The sequence below is a fragment of the Peromyscus maniculatus genome, chromosome 7, assembly GCF_049852395.1.
Source record: "Peromyscus maniculatus bairdii isolate BWxNUB_F1_BW_parent chromosome 7, HU_Pman_BW_mat_3.1, whole genome shotgun sequence".
Taxonomy (NCBI): Eukaryota; Metazoa; Chordata; class Mammalia; order Rodentia; family Cricetidae; genus Peromyscus; species Peromyscus maniculatus.
Window position 1 is genome coordinate 94,448,046 of NC_134858.1, and position 23,141 is coordinate 94,471,186.

The following is a 23,141-nucleotide window of genomic DNA, read 5'->3' on the forward strand; positions in this document are numbered from 1 at the left end:
AAGGTTCTGTGAAGGATACAAACAGGCTAAGTGCAAAAACCAACAGCCAGCAAAACATGAATACAAAAGAAAGCCACTTGGGCTGGAGAGATGGCTCAGAGGTTAAGAACACCAGCTGTTCTTCCAGAGGTCCCGAGTTCAATTCCCAGCACCCACATGGTGGTTCACAACAATCTGTAATGAGATCTGGTGCCCTCTTCTGACCTGCAGGGATAAATGTTCTGACACTATATACATAATAAATAAGTAAATCTTAAAAAAAGAAAGAAAGAAAGAAAGGAAGGAAGGAAGGAAGGAAGGAAGGAAGGAAGGAAGGAAGAAAGAAAGAAAGAAAGAAAGAAAGAAAGAAAGAAAGAAAGAAAGAAAGAAAGAAAGAAAGAAAGAAAGAAAGAAAGAAAGCCACTGATGAGATACATTTCCCCAGGTTGGAAAATCACACTTCAATAGTAACACCAACATTGGCAGGGGGTGACCCTTCCACACACTAGAGATGAGGGTAGAAAATGGAACCTTCCAGAAAGAGTGACCTTGACCCCATGCTATTCCTTGGAATCTGTTCTAAAAGCATCTGTCCCCAGACTCAAAAAGATTCACTGCAGTGCCACTGGCAACAAAACCAGAGAACAATCTAAAAATTCATCATTGGATGAAGAGAATACTATATCCAGAGAGTAACTATTCTATCTGAATTAAAAGAACACAAAAGAATCAAAGATAAATCAAGTCACTAGGCAATAATACAATCCCCTTTTGGAGGGGAGAGAGACAGAGAGAGAGAGAGAGAGAGAGAGAGAGAGAGAGAGAGAGAGAGAGAGAGAGAGAAGGAAGGAAGGAAGGAAGGAAGGAAGGAAGGAAGGAAGGAAGGAAGGAAGGAAGGAAGGAAGGAAGGGGAAGGGAAAGGAAGGGAAGGGAAGGGAAGGGAAGGGAAGGGAAGGGAAGGGAAGGGAGGGAGGGAGGGAGGGAGGGAGGAAGGAAGGAAGGAAGGAAGGAAGGTAGGAATGAAGGAAGGAAACACACACAGCCTATAAATGAACTAGCATCAAGAACAGATTACTTTGGCTCACAGTTTAAAGAGAATCAGTCCATCATGGAAGACACGATGAGGAGAGAGGTCAGGAGGAGAGAGCTCACATTCCAAATCAAGTGTCAGGAAGCAGAGAGCCATGCACGTGCTCACCTAGCTTTCTCCTTTTTACTTGGCTCAGGACCTCAGCCCACAGAAAGGTCTATCCACATTTAGGGTGGCTCTTCCCACCCCAATTAACCTCATTTAGATAATCCCTCACAAACATCCCCAAAATTTGTTTCCATGGTGATTCTAAATTCCATCAAATGGACAACCAAGATTAACCCTTACACCTCTACCCCTAGTCAACCTGACACCCAAACACACCCTCTTTATTAAGTCTAAACCTCTCTTCCTTATCCCTATAGACCCACTGCATCTCATAATGCAAAATACATTCAGTCCAACTTCCAAAGTCCCCATAATCTTTAATAGTTCCAACACTGTTTGAAAGTTCAAAGTCCACATAGCACCCGGAACTCAAGGCAATCTCTCAGCTGTGCATGCCTATAAAAGAAAAAGTTACATATTACAATATACAACAGCACAGCCAAGTTCCACTGCCCGCTCAGGATGGAGCCTGGCCCCACTGGACTACAGCCGCATCAGCCTCTGTGTATTGGTTCCCCAGGAAACATTTTCCTAGGCAGGTGCCTGAGAAGCAGAGAACCCCCTCAGCATCTTCTCAGTGTAAATTCTCTCCTTTCAAATGCATCTGCATTTGCACAAGGTGGAGCCTTGCCCTGAGGACACCTCCCCTGCTGTCCCAGTCACAGCAATTGGTCACTCTTCTTAGATGATAATCCCCTTAACAATTAGAGCTGCTTCTCACCACCTGTCTTGTCTACAACTTTCAACTCCCTCCCCTGCCAAATGGCACGCATTTCATCTTCTTTCCCCTCCACTTATTATTTCCCTTACCATCGAACTGGACAAAAGCAATGTGCAATAACCAGGACATAGCCTGATTGCTACCCCATCTTGAAATTTCTTCTGTCAAACAAGTTACTTTTAAATTCAGCTCTACCAGAGGTCTCAGGACACGGCAGAGGGCAGCCAGATTCTGTGCCAGAATATAACATGAATGGACCCTGTGGTGGTCTGAATTAAAATGGCCCCATAAGCTCATAGGGACTGGCACTATTGGGAAGTGTGGCCTTGTTGGAGGAAGTGTGTCATTGGGGGTGGATGGGTGGTCTTTGAGGTCTCAGAAGCTCAAGTCTGGCCAGTGGTTCACTGTCATTTCCTGCTGCCTGCGGATCCAGATGTAGAACTCTCAGCTCCTTCTCCAGCACCATGTCTGCCTGCATGCTACCATGCTTCCTGCCATGATGATAATAGATGAAACGTCTGAAACTGTAAGCCAGCGCCAATTAAATGTTTTCCTTTATAAGAGTTGCTATGGTCATGGAGTCTCTTCGCAGCAACAGAAACTGTAACTAAGACACACCACCCCCAAAGACCCCTACCCTGGTTTCTCACAGAATCTTCGTTCCCCTCTGAAACCTCATGAGCCAAGCCACCACTCTTAGTATCCGGTCTTAAGCTCTCACCGGAACGGCACATCAAGAACCCTTATGTATTCAAGGACTTTTCTAACCCAGACTCTTCCACAAAGCAGTTCCAAAGGCCACAGGGTCAGATTAATCCCAGCAATGACCCCACATCTCAGCACCAATCTTCTGTCTTAGTTACATATCTCTTGGCTATGGCATAACATCTGAAAGAAACATCTCTTTTGGCTTACAGTCAAAGGAGACACATTCCATCATGGCAGAGAAGGTATGCTGGCAAGAGCAGGCGGCCAGCTGGCCACATTGCATCCACAGTCCGGAAACAGAGGACAGTACATACTTGCACCTGTCACCCTCTCTGCCTTTTATTCTGCCAGGACCCCAGACCATGGAATTAGGTACCACCTACATTTAGGATGGGTCATTACACCTCAATTAACCTAGTCTAGATAGTAGCCCCTCACAGACATGCCCTGAGATTTGATCCCATGGTGACTTTAAATTCTATCAAGTTGACAAGATTAACCATCACACGGAGTATTCAGGCATTTCTTCCCTGTGTGAGAGCCCAGCAACATCTCAGGGGATGTGCCGCAATGGGCTTTCATCTGGGGAATGGAGGGAACGAATGTGGACAAGCATTTTATTTGTTTTCCTAGAAATATCTGTGTCAGTTTAACATAGATAGATTTATAGTAGTCACATATTACATGCATTCTATATACATAAAAACAAACATTTATTACTAGATCTTAACATACATGGACATATTTACAGCCTTTACTAAAGCAACAATAAAAAACTTTTGGAGTTGGCCATTCCCTAGTTCAGAATTTGGCTGTAGCTGGCGCCTTTGTCTTTCCTCGGCTGGTAGATGTTAGAGAGGCCAGTGCACAGCTCAGGTGCCTGGAGCTAACTTACTGTGGGGAGACGGGCAGCAAAGCAGACGTCCCACAGGGCATCTTAATGGCTGGCCCTTCTGGCTGGGTAGCCCCTTCAGTTCTTTGCTTTCTATGGAATCTATCAAACTCTGGTTCTGTAGCTTGTAGGTCACTTGCTCTGAGCCTAGGCCAAGGCATGGGACAGTTAAGTAGACATTTGAGTGGTGTGAGGACAGAGGGTGTGGAATCCCGGATTATCCCAAAGCACAGACTGTGAGGTCTGGGGAGGTCAACTGGGAAGCCCAGTGGTTGAGTCCAAGTGACTCATCCACGACTCAAAGAAGCAGCCGTTTGAAAACCACAAATGAAATTAGGTCATGATCTAGAAAGATCTTTGCTGCTTCCTCCGGCACTGGGGCTCCTTCATCTTGTCCATTATGCAGTTTGCTGAGGTGAGTCTGTGCTGTTTGTGACTCGGGGTCATCCAGACAAGATTTCCATCCACAAGGAGTTCTCTGAAGACTCTTCCAGACACCAGGCACTCACAGAAGCTCTCAGGCACGGTGTGTGTGTGTGTGTGTGTGTGTGTGTGTGTGTGTGTGTGTGTGTGTGTGTACGTGTGTGTACAAGTGATGTCGCCTCGACTCCACCTTCATCCCCTTGGCATTGTGCTGCTCAGAGCCCACCCCCTAGCATGTCTCAGTCATGGTCCTGTTTGCTTATAACTCCGCACAACCAATTGCTGTTGCCTGAATCTGCCAGGAGCTGCCTCCTACTGAGTTTATAAGTAGTTCCCACATCCCTCTCCCATAAGTCTATCCAGCTTCTGCTATTAGGCTTATACAAGAGTACATGTAAGCAGGGGTGCCCCAGTTTGCTATCCCACCACCCCAAATGCCTCTTTCATGTTGATGTACCCTGATGGGCAGAGGACAGCCCTTCCAAAAATGCTTGCTGAGCTGAAGGTCCTGCTCTGAGTCACACACAGTGCTCTGCTTTGATCCTGTTCCACTGACTTCTCTGGAGAATCTTAAGGTTACTCAAGCAGCCTGGGGGGTTGGGGGGGGATGGCTGGAGATAGGCTTTTCTAGTTCTGAGAGGCTGATGTGTAGCGGGCTGCTGTGGTCAGCAACCTGGCTCAAGACCTGCTTCAGATCTCTGAGAGACCTGGTCCAACTGACCCATAAGGGGTGACACACAGAGAGGTCTTTGTGAGGGGGGCTGGCTGGGGAGGAGGCCTGGAGGGGCAGGTCCTTGAGGCTGGAGGATGTTGCCCCCTTCCATTGTGCCACATGCGCTCTTGGGGGCCAGCTCTTCTGGACTGGACACCGTGAGTAGCGGGCCAGGCTCAGAGGCTGGGAACACACAAACCATCTGGAGCCTGGGATCTGAGATGGCACCTCTCCCATCAACCCTTGCCCGGGTCTCCTGTAATTCAGCTGCCTCACCAGCCCTTCTCCAGGACCACTAGAAAGATTGCTGTCCCAAAGCAGGTGGTGGAGGCACACGCCTTTAATCCCAGCACTCAGGAGGCGGAAGCAGGTGGATCTCCATGAGTTCAAGATCAGCCTGATTTATAGAGCGAGTTCCAGGACAGCCCGGGTGGTTACACAAAGAAACCCTGTCTGGAAAAACCAAACCAGAAAGGGACAGTGGGGGTGGCACTGGAGTGAGACTGGGCAGACAGATGGAAGGATCACGAGTTCCGCTGCGTAGGTGGAAAAATCCTTGAGTCTCAGCGTGTGCCCTGGGGCTACAGTGCCACTATGAGTAACATGCGTGACAGAGTAAGTGCTGCCTGCCTGCCCACGGGCACGCACTTTCTCTGTAGTGTGATCAGGAAGCAGAAAGGAAGATTTATTAGGCACCTCGTCTCCTCCATCATCTATTCATCCCGTCCACACCCCCACACTGCTTGAATAAAGATGCTGACAGGGTCTCAAAGGAAACGACAGAGAACATTCCCCTTCGAGCAGGCTTCTGCTTAGGTCCCTGTGGTGGTCTGAATAAGACTGGCCCCTGCAGGCTCCTCGGAGAGTTGAATGCTTGGTCATCAGGGGGTGGTGTTACTTGACAGGTGTTAGGAGGTGTGGCCTTGTTGGAGGAATTGCTTCACTGGGGGGGGGGGGGCGCTGGGGGTTTCCAATGCTCAAGCCAGGCCCAGTGTCTCTGTCTTCCTGCCGCCTGCCGATCCGGATTCCAGATGCAGAACTCTCAGCTGCCTCTCCAGCACCATGTCTGTCTGAGTGCCGCCACGCTCTGCACCATGGCAATAATGGACTGAACCTCTGAGAACCGCTAAGCCAGCGCCAATTAAATGTTTCCTTTTATAAGAGTTGCCATGGCCATGGTGTCTCTTCACAGCAATAGGAACCCTAACAGAGACAATGCTCCTCTCAGAAAAAACAGCAAGCTTCCTAGGAGCAGGATGACAAAATGCTCCCTGCAAGCTCTCCCCGATGCCCCCCTCCACCCTGGCTCCAGGCTTTCCCAGCAGGTAGTGCTGTGACCCTAATCCTGGCAGAGTACCATCAGCCCGGAAGTGCACCATTGCTGTAGTAGTGAGGGGGTCAAAGAAGCTTCCCGAAGGCCACACGCCCGGCTCTAACTCCTCAGGCTGATGCCCAGGCCTCTGTGCACCGTCATTATTAAATAAGAAAAGGGAACGAAAAGCACTTGAACCTTAAGGGAAGGGGGGCAGGGACTTCTCAGTCATGACACCTCCTGTGCCCCCTGGTCCCTGGTTTGGGAGGACAGGGAAGACACAGTGGGGACTATGCTATGGAGGAAACGCTGAGATGTGCCACGAAGGGTCATCACCATCTTCAGACAAACCCTAGCTAACGAGAACCTGGCCCAACCGCCAGAACTTTGAACTTCTTTGAAGCAAAACCTGCATCTGATGATTACGTTTTGACTTTTGTTGATTCTATTCCTGGACCCACAGGATGGAAAAAATGGCCCAGAGTCAGAGCCGTTATAACTTCCCAGACAGTCCATTAGCTACCAGCTTCTGGCTGGCCCGCAGTAATGAATGGGTCAGCGGGTGTTGTTACAGCCAAGCGTCTGGGGCCTGCTCACTGCTGGGAACCTCTCCGACTTGCACAGACACACGCCAGAGTCCTTCCTCCAGAGCGCCACGCCAGTGTCTCTGGGGTCAGCTCATCTCCCATAGCAAGGCCTTGACCCAGAGAGGAAGACAAAAATCTACTGATCCCTAGCTGTTACGGTTTGCATCGGAAATGTCAAGCTCACATTTTGAGTACTTGTTGCCTGGCTGATGGCAGTGTTCTGGGAGGCTGTGGAACCTTTAAGAGGTGGGGCCTGGCTGGAGGAAACAGAGAACTAGGGCAGTCCTTTGAGAGTGGTCAGCCTCGGTTCCCATCCAGCCCTCTGCCTCCTGGTCTGCCGCCTCGTGAACACATTTCCCACACCCCCACCATCTCAGTCTCAGTCTCAAACTGCCATGCTTTCCCCCTTATGGTGAACCAAAATCTCTCCGAAACCGGGAGCCAAAATGAAACTTTCCCCGTAAGTGGTCTCTGTCGGGTACTTCGAGCAGGGGCACAGAACTGACACCCTGGCCCTCTTCTACCTGTGGCAGCCTTAGCCTCCGGCGCAAGCTCTTCACAGGTGCCTCACGCCGACTCTCACGGGGCACCGCACAGGCAGAAGCTACTGCACCACCGCGACAAGTCCTTTCCTCCTGTGGAGAGGCCCCACACCCGGGGACAGCCATGTGTGGCTGGTTTTTTTGTCAACTCTACACAAGTGAGAGTCATCGGAGAGGAGAGACCTCAACCGAGGAAGATGCCTCCATCCGATGGGCCTGTAGGCATGCCTGTGGGGACATTTTCTTGATTAGTGATATGACAGGGCCCTGCCCACTGTGGACAGTGCCACCCCTGGGCGGATGGGCCTCGGGTGCATAAGAAAGCAGGCTGAGCAAGTCACGGGGAGCAGGCCCGCAGGCAGCATTCCTCCATGACTTCTCCCTTGAGTTCCTGCCCTGACTTCCCTTCAGTTGGACTACAACTGTGAGCTGAAATAAACCCTTTCCTGTCCAACTTGCTTTTTGGTCATGGTGTTTTATCACAGCAACAGAAACCCTAGCTAAGATAAGCAGCCCCTCCCGCCCCGTCAACCCCCCCCCCCACTCCATACCAACACTGTGGTCCAGGTGGGTATCCATGCGATTCCTCCGTGCCCTGTTCTCGCCATGCTAACACACACAGGAAGGAACCTGACTCTAACAAGGTCCTTTCCAGAAAAGACAGGCTGCCCCAAAGGAAGACGCTGACACAGTGGAGAGGTGGCTTTCATGGCCCAGTCTCCCGCCACGCCCTTAGCCTGTGTGACGGGTCTGCCCCTCCTCCACTGTACGGACACCTGGCAGACCAAAGCTCCATGCTGGGAACCACAGGTGACAGTCCCAGTGACTGTCCCACGGTCAGGACACAGTGTCATTTCAGCTTTGTCTCTGGGCTCAGCTGCTCCACAAGCCTCTAGTGACAGTACCAGCCAAGAATCAGTGGAGGCCAAGGTCTAGCTTGCCAGCTGCATTTTACCTCACTAACTCAGGCCCGCCTTGCCCTGGCTGGGACCTCAGCCTGGGCTGGTCACCTCCTCAGGGACTACAGTCAGATGGGGCTCCACTTAAGTCTGTCCATGGTTCTTACTGCTGAGAAGCAGCCTGGGCTGGGCAGCGCAAGGGTTCAGAAAGCAAGGAGTCGGGTCTGGTCCTGGCCCTGGGCAGACATCGCTGTCTCTAACCTCCATTTGTAAAACAAAGTTGACAATACAGACATCTGGATGGTGGTGAATGACTTGAGGTCACCTGTGCATAGAGTATGGTAAAGGATCAAGACATATCACTTCCACATCTGTCCTCCAAATGTTTATTCCTGTTCCTTATAAGTTCTTTAAAAAATTATTTATTTATGCATAAGTATACGTGCCTGTATGAGTTCATGTGCACCACATGCACACAGGTGTCCATTGAGGCCAGAAGACATTGGGTCCCCTGGAATTGGAGTTCCAGGTGGCTGTGAGCTGCTTGGCAGGGTGAACTTGGGTCCCCTGAGAGAACAGTGGGTGCTCTCAACCACAGAGTCTTCTCTCCAGACACCTCCTACCCCCTGCCTTATAATTTCTTACCAGGTGTTCCTTCAGTGTGGGATCAGGAGGAATCACTGGGTCTGGTGGTCCACACCCCAGAAGCACAGTGGGCCAGTCTCTCTCCCCTCCCCCACCTCAACAGCAGCAGCTTTTCTAACTCTTGCAAGCATTCAGTTCACCTGAGTCAGCATCCTTCCTGAGGGGCAGCTCCCCTTTCCTGAGGGGCAGTACCCCTTTTGTCTCCACACTGCTCCAGTTTGTCCCTGTCACCTAAAGGACTCTGGAGTTCTCTTTCATCCATCTGCCAAGGAGTAATGATTTGCTCTAACGGCCAGTTCCCACAATTCCCTCAGCACTCCTCAGTCCACAAAATTATCTTCAATGCCCACCCTGTCTCCCCGCTGTACTGGATCAAAAAACAAAAGTCTGCTGTAATTGCCCTTGGAAACCAGAACCACAAGAAAGAGTTGCAGTTCTGTTATTTATCTGCCTTCGGTCACGTGTGTTAATGCTGGGCTGGGCCTTGTTTTACTGGAGGGTTGGGGAAGGCCAAAACCACAGCTGGAGACGCAGGCGCTTGATTTCATGCAGACAAGATCGATCCAGCAGTTGAACCTCAAGTTCCTTTGCGAACTTACTGAGCCAGCATATGCTGCCTTTCGTGTTTCCCCCCATTTTAACGTTGCCTCATCATGAACCAACATGATGTAGAAGTCCGTGATGTAGCAAGTCAGTGTCTGCTGAGCTGGCTGCCTGCATGAGCCAGTGGACCATGGCAGAGCATGGGGACTCAGAAGGTCCTATCAGGCTGGAGGCCATTTACAAGCTAGCTGTCTCGACTTCTTTCCCAGCATTTGCCACGGGGACCTAAGTTTATCAACTGCTGGAGTGTGAGGGGTCCCTCAGTGGACCTAGCTTGGGTCCCACTTGAAGCCTCGGACAGAGGTCCAGAAACTACATTCCTCAGAGGGGCACAAGCTGGCTGCTACCCAAGAGGCCCGTTGTGGTGTGAAGACCGAAGAACCCAAATTACAATGGAAATAGTAATCCGAGACGGCCAGAGAGCGCATGGGAAAGAACTATGAAAGGGACCTGGCTCCCTCACTTCTTGTGTCCTGGCTCCCCTTCACCCCCAACTCTGAGAGCCAGAGGATAACCTGTTCTCTCCTTCCACCACGTGGGATCTGGGGATCAAACTCAGGCACCTTTATCTACCGAGCCACCCCGCCAGCCTGGACTCCTTGCTCTCCAAAGGCTTCCTTCCGTCTCTAACCCTTGACCATGGAAACACACAAAGGTCTTCCAAACACCCCAGTTCATGCACACTGCTAGAGTTCATGCCTTCCTTCATAAAATGAACACAAGAGAAAGAGCAGAGACAGTCCAGTCCCCTGCCCGGATACAGACCCCATACTGTTCTGCAGCCAACAGGCTTGCGTAATCTCAACTCCCTTTATCCTACATCTCTACCTGTACTGTGATCTGTAAGACTATGTGTGTCATACACAACAGGCCATCAGAAACTGCCATGGAATTGATGCTGTACACACCGACGGCTGTCTATAAAGAGCACATGAGGCCCAGGAAGCGAGAATCTAAACAACCAAGATGGCGTCACTGCTGCTTCCTCTGCTCCTCTGTGCAGAGGCCACTTGAATTCACGGGGCTCTACCAAATGTTGTTCTTCTCTTTCCCAGTTGGCCTGGGATCCAAAGCACGCAGGGCAGGGACAGAGCATGGGGTCTGGGGACTGCAGGAAGACGCTGGCTCCGCTGACAGAAAGGTGCCAACAGAACCACACCACACACACACTCCGCTCTCTTCACGGACTCCTAGTCTGCCCACCTGAGACCTTCGCGAAGGCCCCCTCCCTCCCTCCCCGGCTTCTGAACTGCCCCTGTCTAAGCAGCGCCACCCAGCTGACTGTCCTGTCTCCCTCCACCCTCTCTTGCTGTCTCCCCAGGATCTCATCTTTGGCCCACCTTCCTTTCTTTGCCCAGGGAAAAATACAGCTGTCGCAGAGACTGAGCAGGATGGAGCCCGAGGTCTCGGATGCCAGGGAGAATGACTTTTCAAACAAGAGCTGAAAGTGTGTTGATGTGAAACTGGCAAATAATTTTTAAAACCTGAAAACATTGGCTGGGCCAAACCAAACAAGTTCACAGCCTCTACACGGTCAGGTTCTTCCCAGCCCAGACTGCATGATGGTCAACACAGACCACAGACAGTGGCCGCGGACTCGCTCTTCCCTAGGCCTTCCACCGAGATCCACTTTGGGCAGGGCACTGCATCCATGCAGCCCTCATATGCCTCCACCATCCTGTGCACCACACTGACCCCCGGCCCTACCGCCCTTCTCTGAGCTCTGCACACTTCTTTTCTGGTCCAGAGCACTCTTCTGCTCTCCACGTCTGTCTGGATGTTTCATTTCCTCAGCTTGTATCTTCCTCCCGAGTGGATTACTGCAGGGGACCTCTGAATGAATATGTGGATGAGCAAGGCATCCGGAGACTGCCTGAGCCAGACTCCTGGGTGTCAAGGTAGCATCCCTCCATCCCATCATACCTCCCAAGTCGTTATAAAGCCCCACGCACACGGAGCAAACGCCTGCATCTGAGCCACCCCCAGGCTTTGCGTAACTGAAACAGCCTCTGAGTTGCGTCACCCAGTGTCACCCTCCCACCAGTTCACACTATACATGAGCCACACCCGGGGGGCTGCTGATTCCTAACACAGATTTCTGGGCTCTGTTCCCACCACGAGTCAGATTCTGTAGGGAGGGCCACAGACATTTGTGTTTGCTTGTTTAGGAGTGTGCATTTGAAACAAGAGCCCAGAGCAGCGCCGGCCCCAGCACTCAGATGTTTACATTCTGGAACAAACACAAGTGGGCTGTGTGCTCTCTCTCCAATATGCTAACTGCACAGCGGTGTCTCTGCCGCTGTGGCTCCCCCTTGCTCTGCCTCTGCACAGCCTCCATCTGCCAGGGACACCCTTCTCTAGTGTCCTCCCCAGACAACTACTCTCCCTCAGGCATGACCTCAGATGCCCCCTGTCCTATACTCCCTCAGGCATGACCTCAGATGCCCCCTGTCCTTCTCTCCCTCAGGCATGACCTCAGATGCCCCCGTCCTATACTTCCTCAGGCATGACCTCAGATGCCCCCGTCCTATACCCCCTCAGGCATGACCTCAGATGCCCCCATCCTATACTCCCTCAGGCATGACCTCAGATGCCCCCTGTCCTTCTTTCCCTCAGGCATGACCTCAGATGCCCCCTGTCCTTCTCTCCCTCAAGCACGACCTCAGATGTCCCCTGATTCCCCAGACTGGACAGCATTCTTGTCCTCTGTCCTTCCACACCACTCTGCCATACATACACGATCTTAATTCACTTAGCACACGTCAGGGTTACTATGTGCCAGGCACTGCACTGCAGGTTACAGAGTCCTTCACCAAACTCTATCCGTCACTATCTCACTTGACAGAGAGGAAACTGAGGCATGGAGAAGGCAAACAGCTTCTCTAAGCTTGGAAAGCTGGTCAGTGGCCGGACAGGGCTTTGGTCCGCAGTCAGGCTCCAGACTCCGTGCTCTATCCATCCCAGCATGCCCCACCTCTTGCCTGCCCAGCACTACACTGCATTCCAAGTCACTGCTCCTGATGTACCCCCACTGTTCAGAGAGGGGCCTGTGGCTGCAGAGGGACTGAACTCCCAGCCCAGCGACAACTCAGAAACATTAGCTAAAGAACAAAGCTGCACATACTCCCAACCCTGGACCAATAGGGAAAGATAAAATTAATAAAATTTTACAGTTTAGAGTTTAAAGATACAAAATGTCTAGCCTGACACTCTACTCCTCAGAGTGACCTTCCAGAGTGTGCTGACTCCTGGGAGGAGAATACACCACCCACGCCACCTTGACACAACACTGACTCCTCAGAAGCTTTATGCCTAATGCAAACATGTCTCAGTGTCCATCTGGGTCATACAGAACAGGCCAATGCTGTTTGCAGAAAGGACACTTCAGACATTGAAGACAATACTAGCTTTCACTACTGCAGATGAACTCTGCTGTGGTCAACTGAGGTTCTGCCCAAGAGGATGCTCCCTGATGAGTGCCATATGCACCATATAGATTAACTGTCAGCCAATGTGCTCTGATTAAAAGCAAATAAATGGATGGCACATCTCAAGTTTTCTTTCACCAACTAGCTGAAGTCACGTAAGTTCTGGCCACCTTCTGGGATGCCAGAACACCATGAGATCGCACTCTGGTGGGACTCTGGTTTGCCCGCAGACTTACGGTTAGTGTGCTTCTGTGGCCAAGGGTTTTCCCAAAAGCTCTCAGCTCTCAACCAGTCTTGCAAAACCATAATAATTAGCTTCATTTTACAGAAGAAACAGCAGCTGCCACGAGCCAGGGGCTTTCCTACATCTCGTACCAGCTCTGCAAAGGAGCAGTAGGTAGGTATAACTAAGAGGCTTGCGCCAGCCGAGGGGTTTCCACACACGTCCATTCTCGTGCCCACCTTGCAAAATTATGATGATTAACTCTCTTACGAAGGAAGGCCCAGAGTACAGCTGCTCAATGAGGAAGCTAGCATTCAACTCAAGGCCACAATTTCAGAGCCTGAGTGTGCCCGTCACATCGCCATTTGGGGAAGCTGATGAGAACACAGAGAAGTGAGCACAAAATACACACTGAAGAAATGCGGCAAACAGGAAAAACGAGTGATTAGAAATGGGCAGAAAAGCGGAAAGGAATGACTCAGATGTCTTCATATCCTAACAGTCTTTCCATGTCGAAACAAAGGATCCTTGAACTTGAGAAGTTATTTTCCCACTGTACACATTTCAACATTAAGGAACTGAAAATATAAAAACAAACAAGTAACTTTATTCACAGGCAAGCCATTAGTATTATTGGAAATGGACGTGTTGAGAAGCTACACATAGTACCTTGTGCTGTCTGGGTCCTTCCCTACCCCTCCACACGCTGAGCACACCAAGCTCTTCACAGATGTGTGTGGCTTGACTATTCACGCTCTCTGTCCACCCAGAGACATGCTTATTTAAACAATCCTTGTTAAACAATCCCATGTCTACATCCTAACCTGCGTCAAAATGTTTCCATATCCAAAATATTAACAAGAAAATTAATCTACCAACAAGATGTAATAAGATACACAATAGTTTCAGAAAATGAAACCATACTTTTTGATTAAAGCACACAAAAAGTTATAGTTGATAACCTCAACTATATTGTTTCAAATAATAATACTGCCAAGATGGTATTCAAAACATTTGTCAAAGAGAGCAATAAAGAAAAAACACATGTATATTTTAGGGTAAGAACGAAAGCCTGAGTCAGTCTTTGTTTTATGAATCAATAAAGCTTCTTATACTATAGTAATAAGCAAGCAATAAAGCAATCAAATAAATAAAGCAACTAAGTGTCATTTCTACAGAAAAAGGCAGGTTCCAAAGTTGCAGTTTACCTAGAAGGAGAAGAACAGCAAGGACGTCCATTTCTTAAGCTTTCTGAACTGCAAGGTATTCCGGAATAAAGAGCCCAAGTCCAGCCAGGCCAATTTATTCTGCAAAATTTCCCTTAAAAAAGTGTGGCTGAAAAGTGGCCCTCCTAACAGACGAACATTCAGAAGCGTTGTACAAGCAAGACACACAGGGCCATTCAGTGCCACATAGGCCAGCTCATGCGAGATGCCTGGGGAACCCAAGCGAGCCACATTTACCTCTCACAACCCGCCCAGGCTGATTGCAGGTCCCACCTCCTTGACTGAACGGTGGAAAATTTCCAATGAAAAACTACAAACAACGAAACTACTGAAAGCCAAACCCCCTTTTTGGAAAGGGTTTCTATTTTTTGCAGGTCACTGGCCATCTGGGGTATTTTTGCACGTCTATGGTCACCTTCTCTTGAGCACTTCCAATACTGGAAGGATGAAGTAAGTATTCTGAAGCCTCTCCACTGTTAGAATGGCCTGTTGCGTGCACAGAGGTGAGCCCGTACCACTCTGGTGGTAAATCGGGCAAGCCTGCTCACGGCTTCCTTTCTTCGAACCACCCACTCGTGATGCCGAGTCCCCCACATCCCTCTGCACTCACCACCTCCCACTCACCGGGCCACCTGCTCTGCTTTCTGCCACTCAGAGTGAAACAGAAATGCCACCTCCCCACAGAGCTCCTGGGGGTGACAAACACTTGCCTCCCACTCATCGGGGTGAGGGGGTAAACAGAGAAGCCAGCAAACACACCAGCTCTCAGCGCTGTGCCAGCACCGCCTCAGTTTCCAGTACACAGACTCCAAAGGAAAGGGAGCCGCTTTCAGAGCAGACAGAGTCATTCATCAATAGACACTCAAGAGATACCCACTCTGTGCTGGGCAGGTGGGGCCCTGAGATACACGGGGAAACGGCACAGCGAGGCTTCATGACTAGTGAAAGGGAGCTGGCTCAGGAAATCCTGATGTACATCACAGAAGCCTCAAACCCCTGGCGCAATGGAGGGTTATCTAGAGGGGAGGAGGCAAGGGCTGACAGGATGGAAGGAAGATGGGGAACAGCTGGCCCACGCTGGGTGGAAGCAGTAAGCACAGGGAAGGCCAAGCAGGGGGGACACGGGAAGTGAGCCAGCACTGAAGGGCTACAATCAATGAGAAACTGAGGCAGGATTGGAGCCCTAGGATAGCCCCTCTCATGGAAAGTGTGGGGAGCACAGATTTGGGGTACAGTATGAGCATAAGGATCCAGTGGAAGATGATGGATGAGGAGGCCCACAGACGAGCTTCACCAGAGTCCTTACTTTGCTACCTGGGACCTCCCATGAGCAGCCTCTGTCACCGGGGGGCCAGGTTTCATAGCAGCAACCTAATTCCCCCCACCCTGTCCTGAGCTACCCCAGCCCCATCAGTGACTGAACATAAAATGGCCACTTGGTCTTTAAGGAATCAAGGGTCAAATGCCTCTGCTCAGCATGAGAAATCAGGATGGCCCCTCTGCACCTTGGGGATGGATGTCAATGAGAATAAGCAAGCAGTTTAGGAATGTATGTACAAGTTCAAAGACTGTCTCATGAGTCTGGGTGTGAGTGTGGGGACACAGGCCTAGGAGGCTGAGGAAGGCGGAGCATGAGCTTGAGACTAGTTTGGGCTACAGAGTGAGACCTGGGCTCAAGGAAAGAAGAGATGTCGGTTAGGACTCCTGCCTGCAACCGTTCTCCATGAGCACCGGCTATGAACATGCCCCGAGTTTCCTGGCTCCCCACAAGGCCGGGCCCTGCGTTTCCCAGCGAAGCTGTCTGCCCTCCTGCGGTCCTCAACGCCCCTCCGTACTCACAGAACTGCAGGCTGAGGCTCAGGAAGGCCAGCAGCCCAGCCAGGGCCAGCAGCACCAGGAAGCGATTGCGGTAAAGCATTATTATCCGTTCTACTTTCTCTTCATGGTTTCACCTCCAATCCGGAACCCGTCCTGTGGGGAAAACAAAGGCAAGGAACAAAATGTTGCAGAAAGAGACTGTCTGTCACCCGGAAGTAATCCAGTTAGCCCATCCCCCTGATAGGGAGGCAGGGACCCCAGCTGGAGGACACTTGCTCTACAAGTCTTTGCCCCCAGAGAAACCCAAGTGAGAACACTCTGCCAGGTGAAGAGAGTTCACTAGTTCTCGCCTTATCCGCCATCTCATTCCAGAGGGAAGTGCAAAGAATGTTCACTGAGCATGCACAAGCCATAGACAACAAACCCAGCACGTGGGCCAGCTCACCCCATTCTGACCTCAAGCCTTTAAATCTTCAACTTTCTGATGAATTGTCTGCCAAGATGACCTTGACCTTGCATCATAATTTCGACATCAGCCATTGCAATGTGTCTCACAATACTGCTTTCAGGAATGCTGGGTGTGCTTCTATACAAACAGCCCCATCAGCTTGTCAGAGGAACGGCCCATTCCAGACCACTGAGCCTCTCAGCTACGGCCTTGGGTCTTCCTGCACCTCCCTCTCCTCCATTCTAATTTCTTGAAACATTAGAAGTGCACAACAGAACTTTTACTTTTTAAATATTGAGTAAGATCCTTAATTTTCCATCCATGGAAAAACAGCGGACTGTAATTTAGTCTATCAGCCTTACATATGAGTTCTGTTTATTATTTGTGTGTGGGGTGTGTGTGTGTGTGTGTGTGTGTGTGTGTGTGTGTGTGCGTGCGCGCGCGCGCGCGCGCGCGCGCACCATAGTGACCTGTGCAGATTAAAGGATGACTTCATGTGGTCAGTTCTTCTCTTCCATTTTCACATGGGTCCTGAGACTTGAACCCGGGCCCCCAGCCTTGTCTTCACCTGCTGAGCCATCTCACCAGCATACTGGGTTTATTTCTGGTTCTCACTGGAAACCATATTTTTCTTAGAAAACATTCTTAAGATTAAAATAATCAGCCAAGTGGTGGTGGCGCACGCCTTTAATCCCAGCACATTGGGAGGCAGAGGCAGGTGGATCTCTGTGAATTCGAGGCCAGCTTAGTCTATATACAGAGTGAGTTCCAGGACAGCCAGGGCAACACAGAGAAACCATCTCGAAAAACAACAAACAAACAAACAAAAATTATAGCAATAACATTATAACAGCTATTACAAACCCAAGCCTTTATCCATTTCAAATTTGATTGAATTTGAATATCCAGAGCCTGGATAGACAAAATCAGACAGTTCACCTGCTAGTGTGAAGATGGCGTGACTGAATATACCAGGGGCCACCAAACTGCTCACTAGGGTGAGGTGGGTGCATGGCATGTGGACAGGGTCAATAAGCTACTTATGAGAAAGTTTATCTGCTGGGAGTGAGGCAAGAGCCAAAGCCCTATACCCCTTGCTCCCCATCTTCTCCCCTCCTTTAGGAAGGGACATGTCAGGATTTGGGGGGAGGGGACTTTTTCTAAAAGACAAATGAAAACACACTGCCACCTCCCAGTGGAGTGGACCACCAGCACCTCTCCTCTGTAGGAACCACCTTGGCGGCCCCTTGCTCGGCAGCAACCAACCTTCATCCCATTCTTCCAGGTGCCAGGGACTCCTAACTGCTCACAACCATCCATTTCCAGAGGTTTCTATTCACCAAGCACAGTGCAAGCTGGTGCCACATGTGCCCCAACTGTCACCTTGCTCACAGGCTGCTAGGTTGGTGGGTGCATTTCTGATGCACAGACAGGAAGCTGAAGGTTGCCAGTGAGAAGTTACTCAGTGGTGCCAGGGTGTGGAGGGAGGTCTCTGCAGCTCTGGAGTTGTTACTTGTGGGCTGCAGCATCTCCTTCAACATCTACACAGATGTTGACAGATTCTAGTCAAACACGGGCCAAGCTCACTTGTGGTAGGTCAGAACAGCCGCCTTCCTTGCGTGGCCATGGGTCTCAGAGCCCCTTAGTGCCTAATCTTTCCTGATTGGGTTTATTCTCTCAATGATCTAATACAATGATTCTGAGGGGTTTTGTTTGTTTTGTTTTGTTTTTTGAAAAAGGGTATCATCGTGTAGCCCAGGCTGAACTCAAACTTACAATCCACTTGTTTCATTCTCCTGGATAATAGGAGAACTCCACTCAAGCCTTGGTGATCCTTTCAATTTGGGAATGGGAGGCAAATAAAAACTGTGGAATGTGAAGAAAGGTTTAGAGAAGATTTTGGTATCTTTGTACTATCAAGTGAACTGGGGCTGTTCTTCATGGTTTCCTCTGCTATCTTCTTTTGTGGATGATACTATCTTTGAACATTCTCTTCCTCTACATGACCATCTTCTAGAGCTTCTGTGGAGGCAGCGCTGGGGGGTATTCCCAAGCTCTACTGTCATGAGGGTCCTACGGGCCTGGCTGCCCAATGATGCTGTCTTATGTGACGTCAGCAGCAGCCTGGTGCAGAGAAAGGGCTCCGTGCTGTGGGGTCAGACACATAACAAGCTTGCTGACTGATGCCAATTACTTAACCTCCCCAAGGTAGTTTCTCATCTGGAGATGGGGACTCATTGCCTCAGGGAATTGTGTGGACCAAATTCAAGGCTAAATACAATCCTGGCATGCAAGGGACATTCCAGGGACTATGGTTCTTATCCTCAATGCTCCCTCTGTAGCTCTCCTTCAAATCTAGTCTTGGGTCTCTCACTCCGGGCCCGTGCTGGCCCAGGGAAATTGTCCTTGATTCTTGGGTCCAGACGGCACCTCCTGCTCCAATACCTCCTAGCCTAGACCTAGCCTGGTTGCCCTGTGCTTGCACATAGGAGGCAATGAATGGCATTCTTTGGCTGCTAGGGTCCATCTGGCCCCTTCATTAACTTTCTGCCTCCAGCCTCTTGGTGGATTTCCCAGAAGAGGCTGCTAGATCTGCGGCACAGGTCCTGCCATTTTCCTTGACACGGACTTTTCCTGAGGAATTCACCGCAGTGTCTCTCAGAGCTGTCTGCAGGTGGGCGTCAGGCAGTGACAACTGTTACTTGCTGAGCTAACTCCAGGTTTGCAGCATGATGCGATTCTTACAGTAATGGCTCCCAATTCCCGCCTTTTCTGTATCCATGGACTATGTATAAGCCCCAAACTGACTCCCAATTTAGCCCAGAGACTTGCTTTGGCTAATGGGAAAACAGCAGATGGGTTGCACGCAGGGGCTCCAAATGCACCGGGGCTGAACTATGAGAGGACTTTCAGGCTTGTCTGCCAGAGGATGAGAAACCACATGGAACCAACGAAAACAGCCCCCACTGAGGCTTTCTCCAAACAATAAGCCTCCCAATCATTATACATGAATGAAGGTACCCTAGACCACCTAGCTCAGCCAAGCCTGGAGACTTCTATCAGCGGAATCAGTCCAGACCAGAGGAAACGCAGGGCCAATCCACAAACTCACACACAAATGTAATGACTGCTGTTTTAAGCTGGTGAGTTTTGAAAACTTGATACACAGCAGGAAAGAGAATAAAAGTCTTGCATCTTTACCAGACAACACAAGCCAGGATTTGCATCCCACAATGCCATTCTCCGTCTTGTCCACATTCCAAAACTTGCTGAGTACTTACGGAGAAGGGGACTGTATTTAGGCTCAGATGTAAAACACAGAGGGTATGTGGGGTTGACCAGATGGCTGAGTTCATGCAGCTTCTAATTTCTGGGTTGCTGTCATTTCTGCTGACCCTGACTTTTCAGTGGGACTATTCCCTATTCCTCTTCCATTCCCTCTGGGTTTCTGTGCCCTATCTGACTCTCCAGTGAGGTTAAATTTCCACCTACACTGGGTCACATCCTCCAGCTCTGCACACAGCCCAGCCTGGGGGCGACTAAACTGTGACGTAAGACACATGGCATCTTCTGGGGTCCACTTCATTTTCTGGAGTCCACTTCAGCAGAGGACATGGGGATGGAGACCATGCTTTGTTCTTAGTGGTTTTTTGTTTGTTTGTTTGTTTGTTTGTTTTTTGAGACAGGGTTTCTCTGTGTAGCTTTGCGCCTTTCCTGGGACTCACTTGGTAGCCCAGGCTGGCCTCGAACTCACAGAGATCCACCTGGCTCTGCCTCCCGAGTGCTGGGATTAAAGGCGTGTGCCACCACCGCCTGGCTGTTCTTAGTTTTAAAATGGCTCAATAGTGTTGACAGAATCCAAAATGTGCAAGAATTTGAAAACAATGGTTTACAGCTGAAGCTAAGATGCCCAAGGGTCAGTGAGTGCTTGCTGATGGGAAGTTCTGCCACTGTAGGTATTCCCTGCCCCCCAGGGACACTCCTTCCGTGGAAGGAGACCTAACTGAGTGGCAAGGATGAGGCTCCAGAGGCCCATAGATCTATGCACCATTCCCAGCTCTGCGCGTATTTTCCACATACTCTCAAGACAAGAGACTGACTCTGTTTCTGAGTCATGAGGTCATGACTTCAGTAAGCCTGGGGGTAAGAACATGAGCAAGGAGACATTGTGAATAGTAAACACTCTGCAGAGGCAGAGCAGCTGGCGCACAGCAGAGATGGGCTGCATCTGACTCTCCGGCTCTGGTGGAGTTACACAGACGCCATGCCTATCGAAACCCAAAGATTCACTCTTTCTCCAGAACTGCTGTTCCTGCTTCATGCTGTGCTTTCTTCTCAAAATCCTGGCCACTGGACACTTCCCGAGCCGCTGGCCCACATCCCTAGCCCCAGGGCAGGCAGCCAAATCTGTAGCCACGTTCATGGCTCCTGTTCCATGGTGAGACTTCAGCTCAATTGCTGTGGCCAGCCTTGCCCAAGGGTTTCCAACCTGGAACATATGCCTCAACTTGTAAGTTCCCTCAGCAAAAAGTCAAAGATCACCAAGTATGGCCTCTGTTCCGCTCTGTAGTCCAGGATGCAGCTTTGATTATCCAGAGCTCTCTTCCTCTTTTGCTATGCCAGCCAAGAGGCTAAGAGAGGCACTTGGTAAGTCATGCTGTCCTTGGGTGTCCTTCCTGCCTTCTTCATGTGTGTGCCTTCACAGGGGCTCTGTGCCTACCGCTGTCCTCAGACACCCCACCACCCTCACACAGGCCACAACAGTCAGGGCTCTAAGACTAGAGGGAAGCCCCACAGCTGCTACTCACGGCACAGAAAATCAAGTCCACGGGACGGCTCACTGCTGTGCTGGCTGGGTGAAGGGATTCTGAGGGACTGTAGCTCCCCCACTTCCTATTCCCCAACATCTCTCAGGTCCCACCACCTTCCATGGAAAGATGGTCTTGGTCCAACATGCATCATAACCAGACCCAACTCCCTAAAATATTCCTGTGGATGCAACTGTTCCATGTTCTGGCTGAATGTAAGATAAAGTTACCTGGGCCGGTCGGTGGTGGCGCACGCCTTTCATCCCAGCACTCGGGAGGCAGAGCCAGGCGGATCTTTGTGAGTTCGAGGCCAGCCTGGTCTACAGAGCGAGGTCCAGGAAAGGCACAAAGCTACACAGAGAAACCCTGTCTCGAAAAAACAAAAACAAAACAAAACAAAAAAAGTTAAATGTTTAAAAAAAAAAAAAAGATAATGTTACCCGTTATGAGGTGTCCCCTGGACATACCTCTAGTCCCTGGTTAAAACTACCTCAAACCCAGAATTATTGCATTGAATTTCTGATCACAGGAAAGTCCCGCTAATTCCCCTCGACTCAACCATAAATCTGAGCAGCAGAAGGAAACGCAGCGCTGAACCAGCACAAGATAATAAGCAGATCCCCTTACACTACGGCAACTACCGCTCCTGAATTAAAAGGGAAAGAAACATGTCAGAGGCATCTTTCCAAGCTACTATTCCATCATTAGAGGCTTCCAGAACCCAGCCCTGTACTATTTTTTACCTTGTAAAAACCAAGAATGCCATATGAGGCAACAGGCTCTGGTTTCCCCTTTAAGGCATACAGAATTTAGGATTTTAAATGTGACCGTGGCTACTCCAGAGAAAATATGCACTCAATTATCCCATCTGTGCAGCTAAAGTACTTTCACCAGGAATAGAAAGACAGAATTAAATAAAGAAAATACTTGGGATAGATTCTATACTCTGATTTGTTTCGGTCATAATCATTTTGGCCTAAGTGAAAAACATAATCATTGGCCTAAGATAAAAAGAAATCATGTAATTGTAAAGTAAACACGAACCAAGCACAGGTTAAGGCTGCATCTGAAGAGCCCTCCTCCTGAGGTCGCCTCAAAGAGGAGCTTAATTGCAAAATCAAAGCTGCCTGGCTAAGAATAAACCAGCCTCGGAGACTGATGAAGATGGATGAATTCTGGAGTCGCCAGGAAAGCCCAGGATAACAGACTGGAATGCAGTACTGGATGGGGTGCTCAGAGCCCACAGCGGTTAGTCTGGGTCCAAAGCTCTCCAGCTCTAATTTGTAAGCTTGCTTCTAAGTGGAAGCCAACTGGTTCATTCATTCATTCACTTGCTCACGCATGCACATACAATTCATTCCAAGACAGAGTATTTCCTGACATCAACAGGTGCCATGCTAAAGGACAAAAACCTCAGGCATAGGACAGAGAATACTTCTGGGGGGTAAAAGGAGGCATCTTGAAACTTAACTGAAATGCACTGCAGATTTACAGAAGAAAGGCTATGAGACCAGGAATTGCTGTAAAAATACATCTCTTCAGGGCTGAAGAGATGGCTCAGCACTGCCGTCCCAAAGGACCTGAGTTCAATTCCCGACACCCACATGGTAGCTCACAAGCATGAGTAACTCCAGTTCCAGGGGATCTAATGCCCTCTTTTGGCCTCCACAGGTGCTGCCTGCATGTAGAGCACATGTCAAAATACCCAGACACATGAAATACAAATAAATAAATCTCAAAAACAAACAAACAAAACAAAAAAATCCTCTGGGGCTTGAGGGAGGGTAAGGAGGCTGGCAGATGCTGCTCAAGCTGGTGGTGGACTGGGGAAGGGCTGGTTCGAGAGGCTACTTTAATCTGGCTCTGTGGTATTTTTACTTGTGAGTTCAGCACAATAAAGAGAATTTATTTAATAATAATCTTCAAAGTAAGCCTACAGTCTCGTTAGTCAAGTCACGAGTAGGCAAAC

At 49.7% G+C, this 23,141-nt stretch overlaps 1 protein-coding gene across 6 annotated transcripts in view; it reads right to left on the minus strand.

The window, feature by feature from the left end:
• Pxylp1 (2-phosphoxylose phosphatase 1) overlaps nucleotides 1-23,141 on the minus strand; it is a 67,325-nt gene that overhangs the window by 16,037 nt on the left and 28,147 nt on the right. For 4 of the 6 annotated variants that reach the window (XM_006975160.4, XM_042281461.2, XM_042281462.2 and 1 more), the window contains one exon: nucleotides 15,938-16,069. In XM_006975160.4, coding sequence (XP_006975222.2) covers nucleotides 15,938-16,016 — 79 coding nt within the window. In that variant the 5' untranslated portion in view covers nucleotides 16,017-16,069. Of the gene's footprint in view, nucleotides 1-12,885; nucleotides 15,482-15,937; nucleotides 16,070-23,141 lie in introns of those variants that run through there. The other 2 variants (XM_042281459.2, XM_076576872.1) reach the window with 2 other exon arrangements.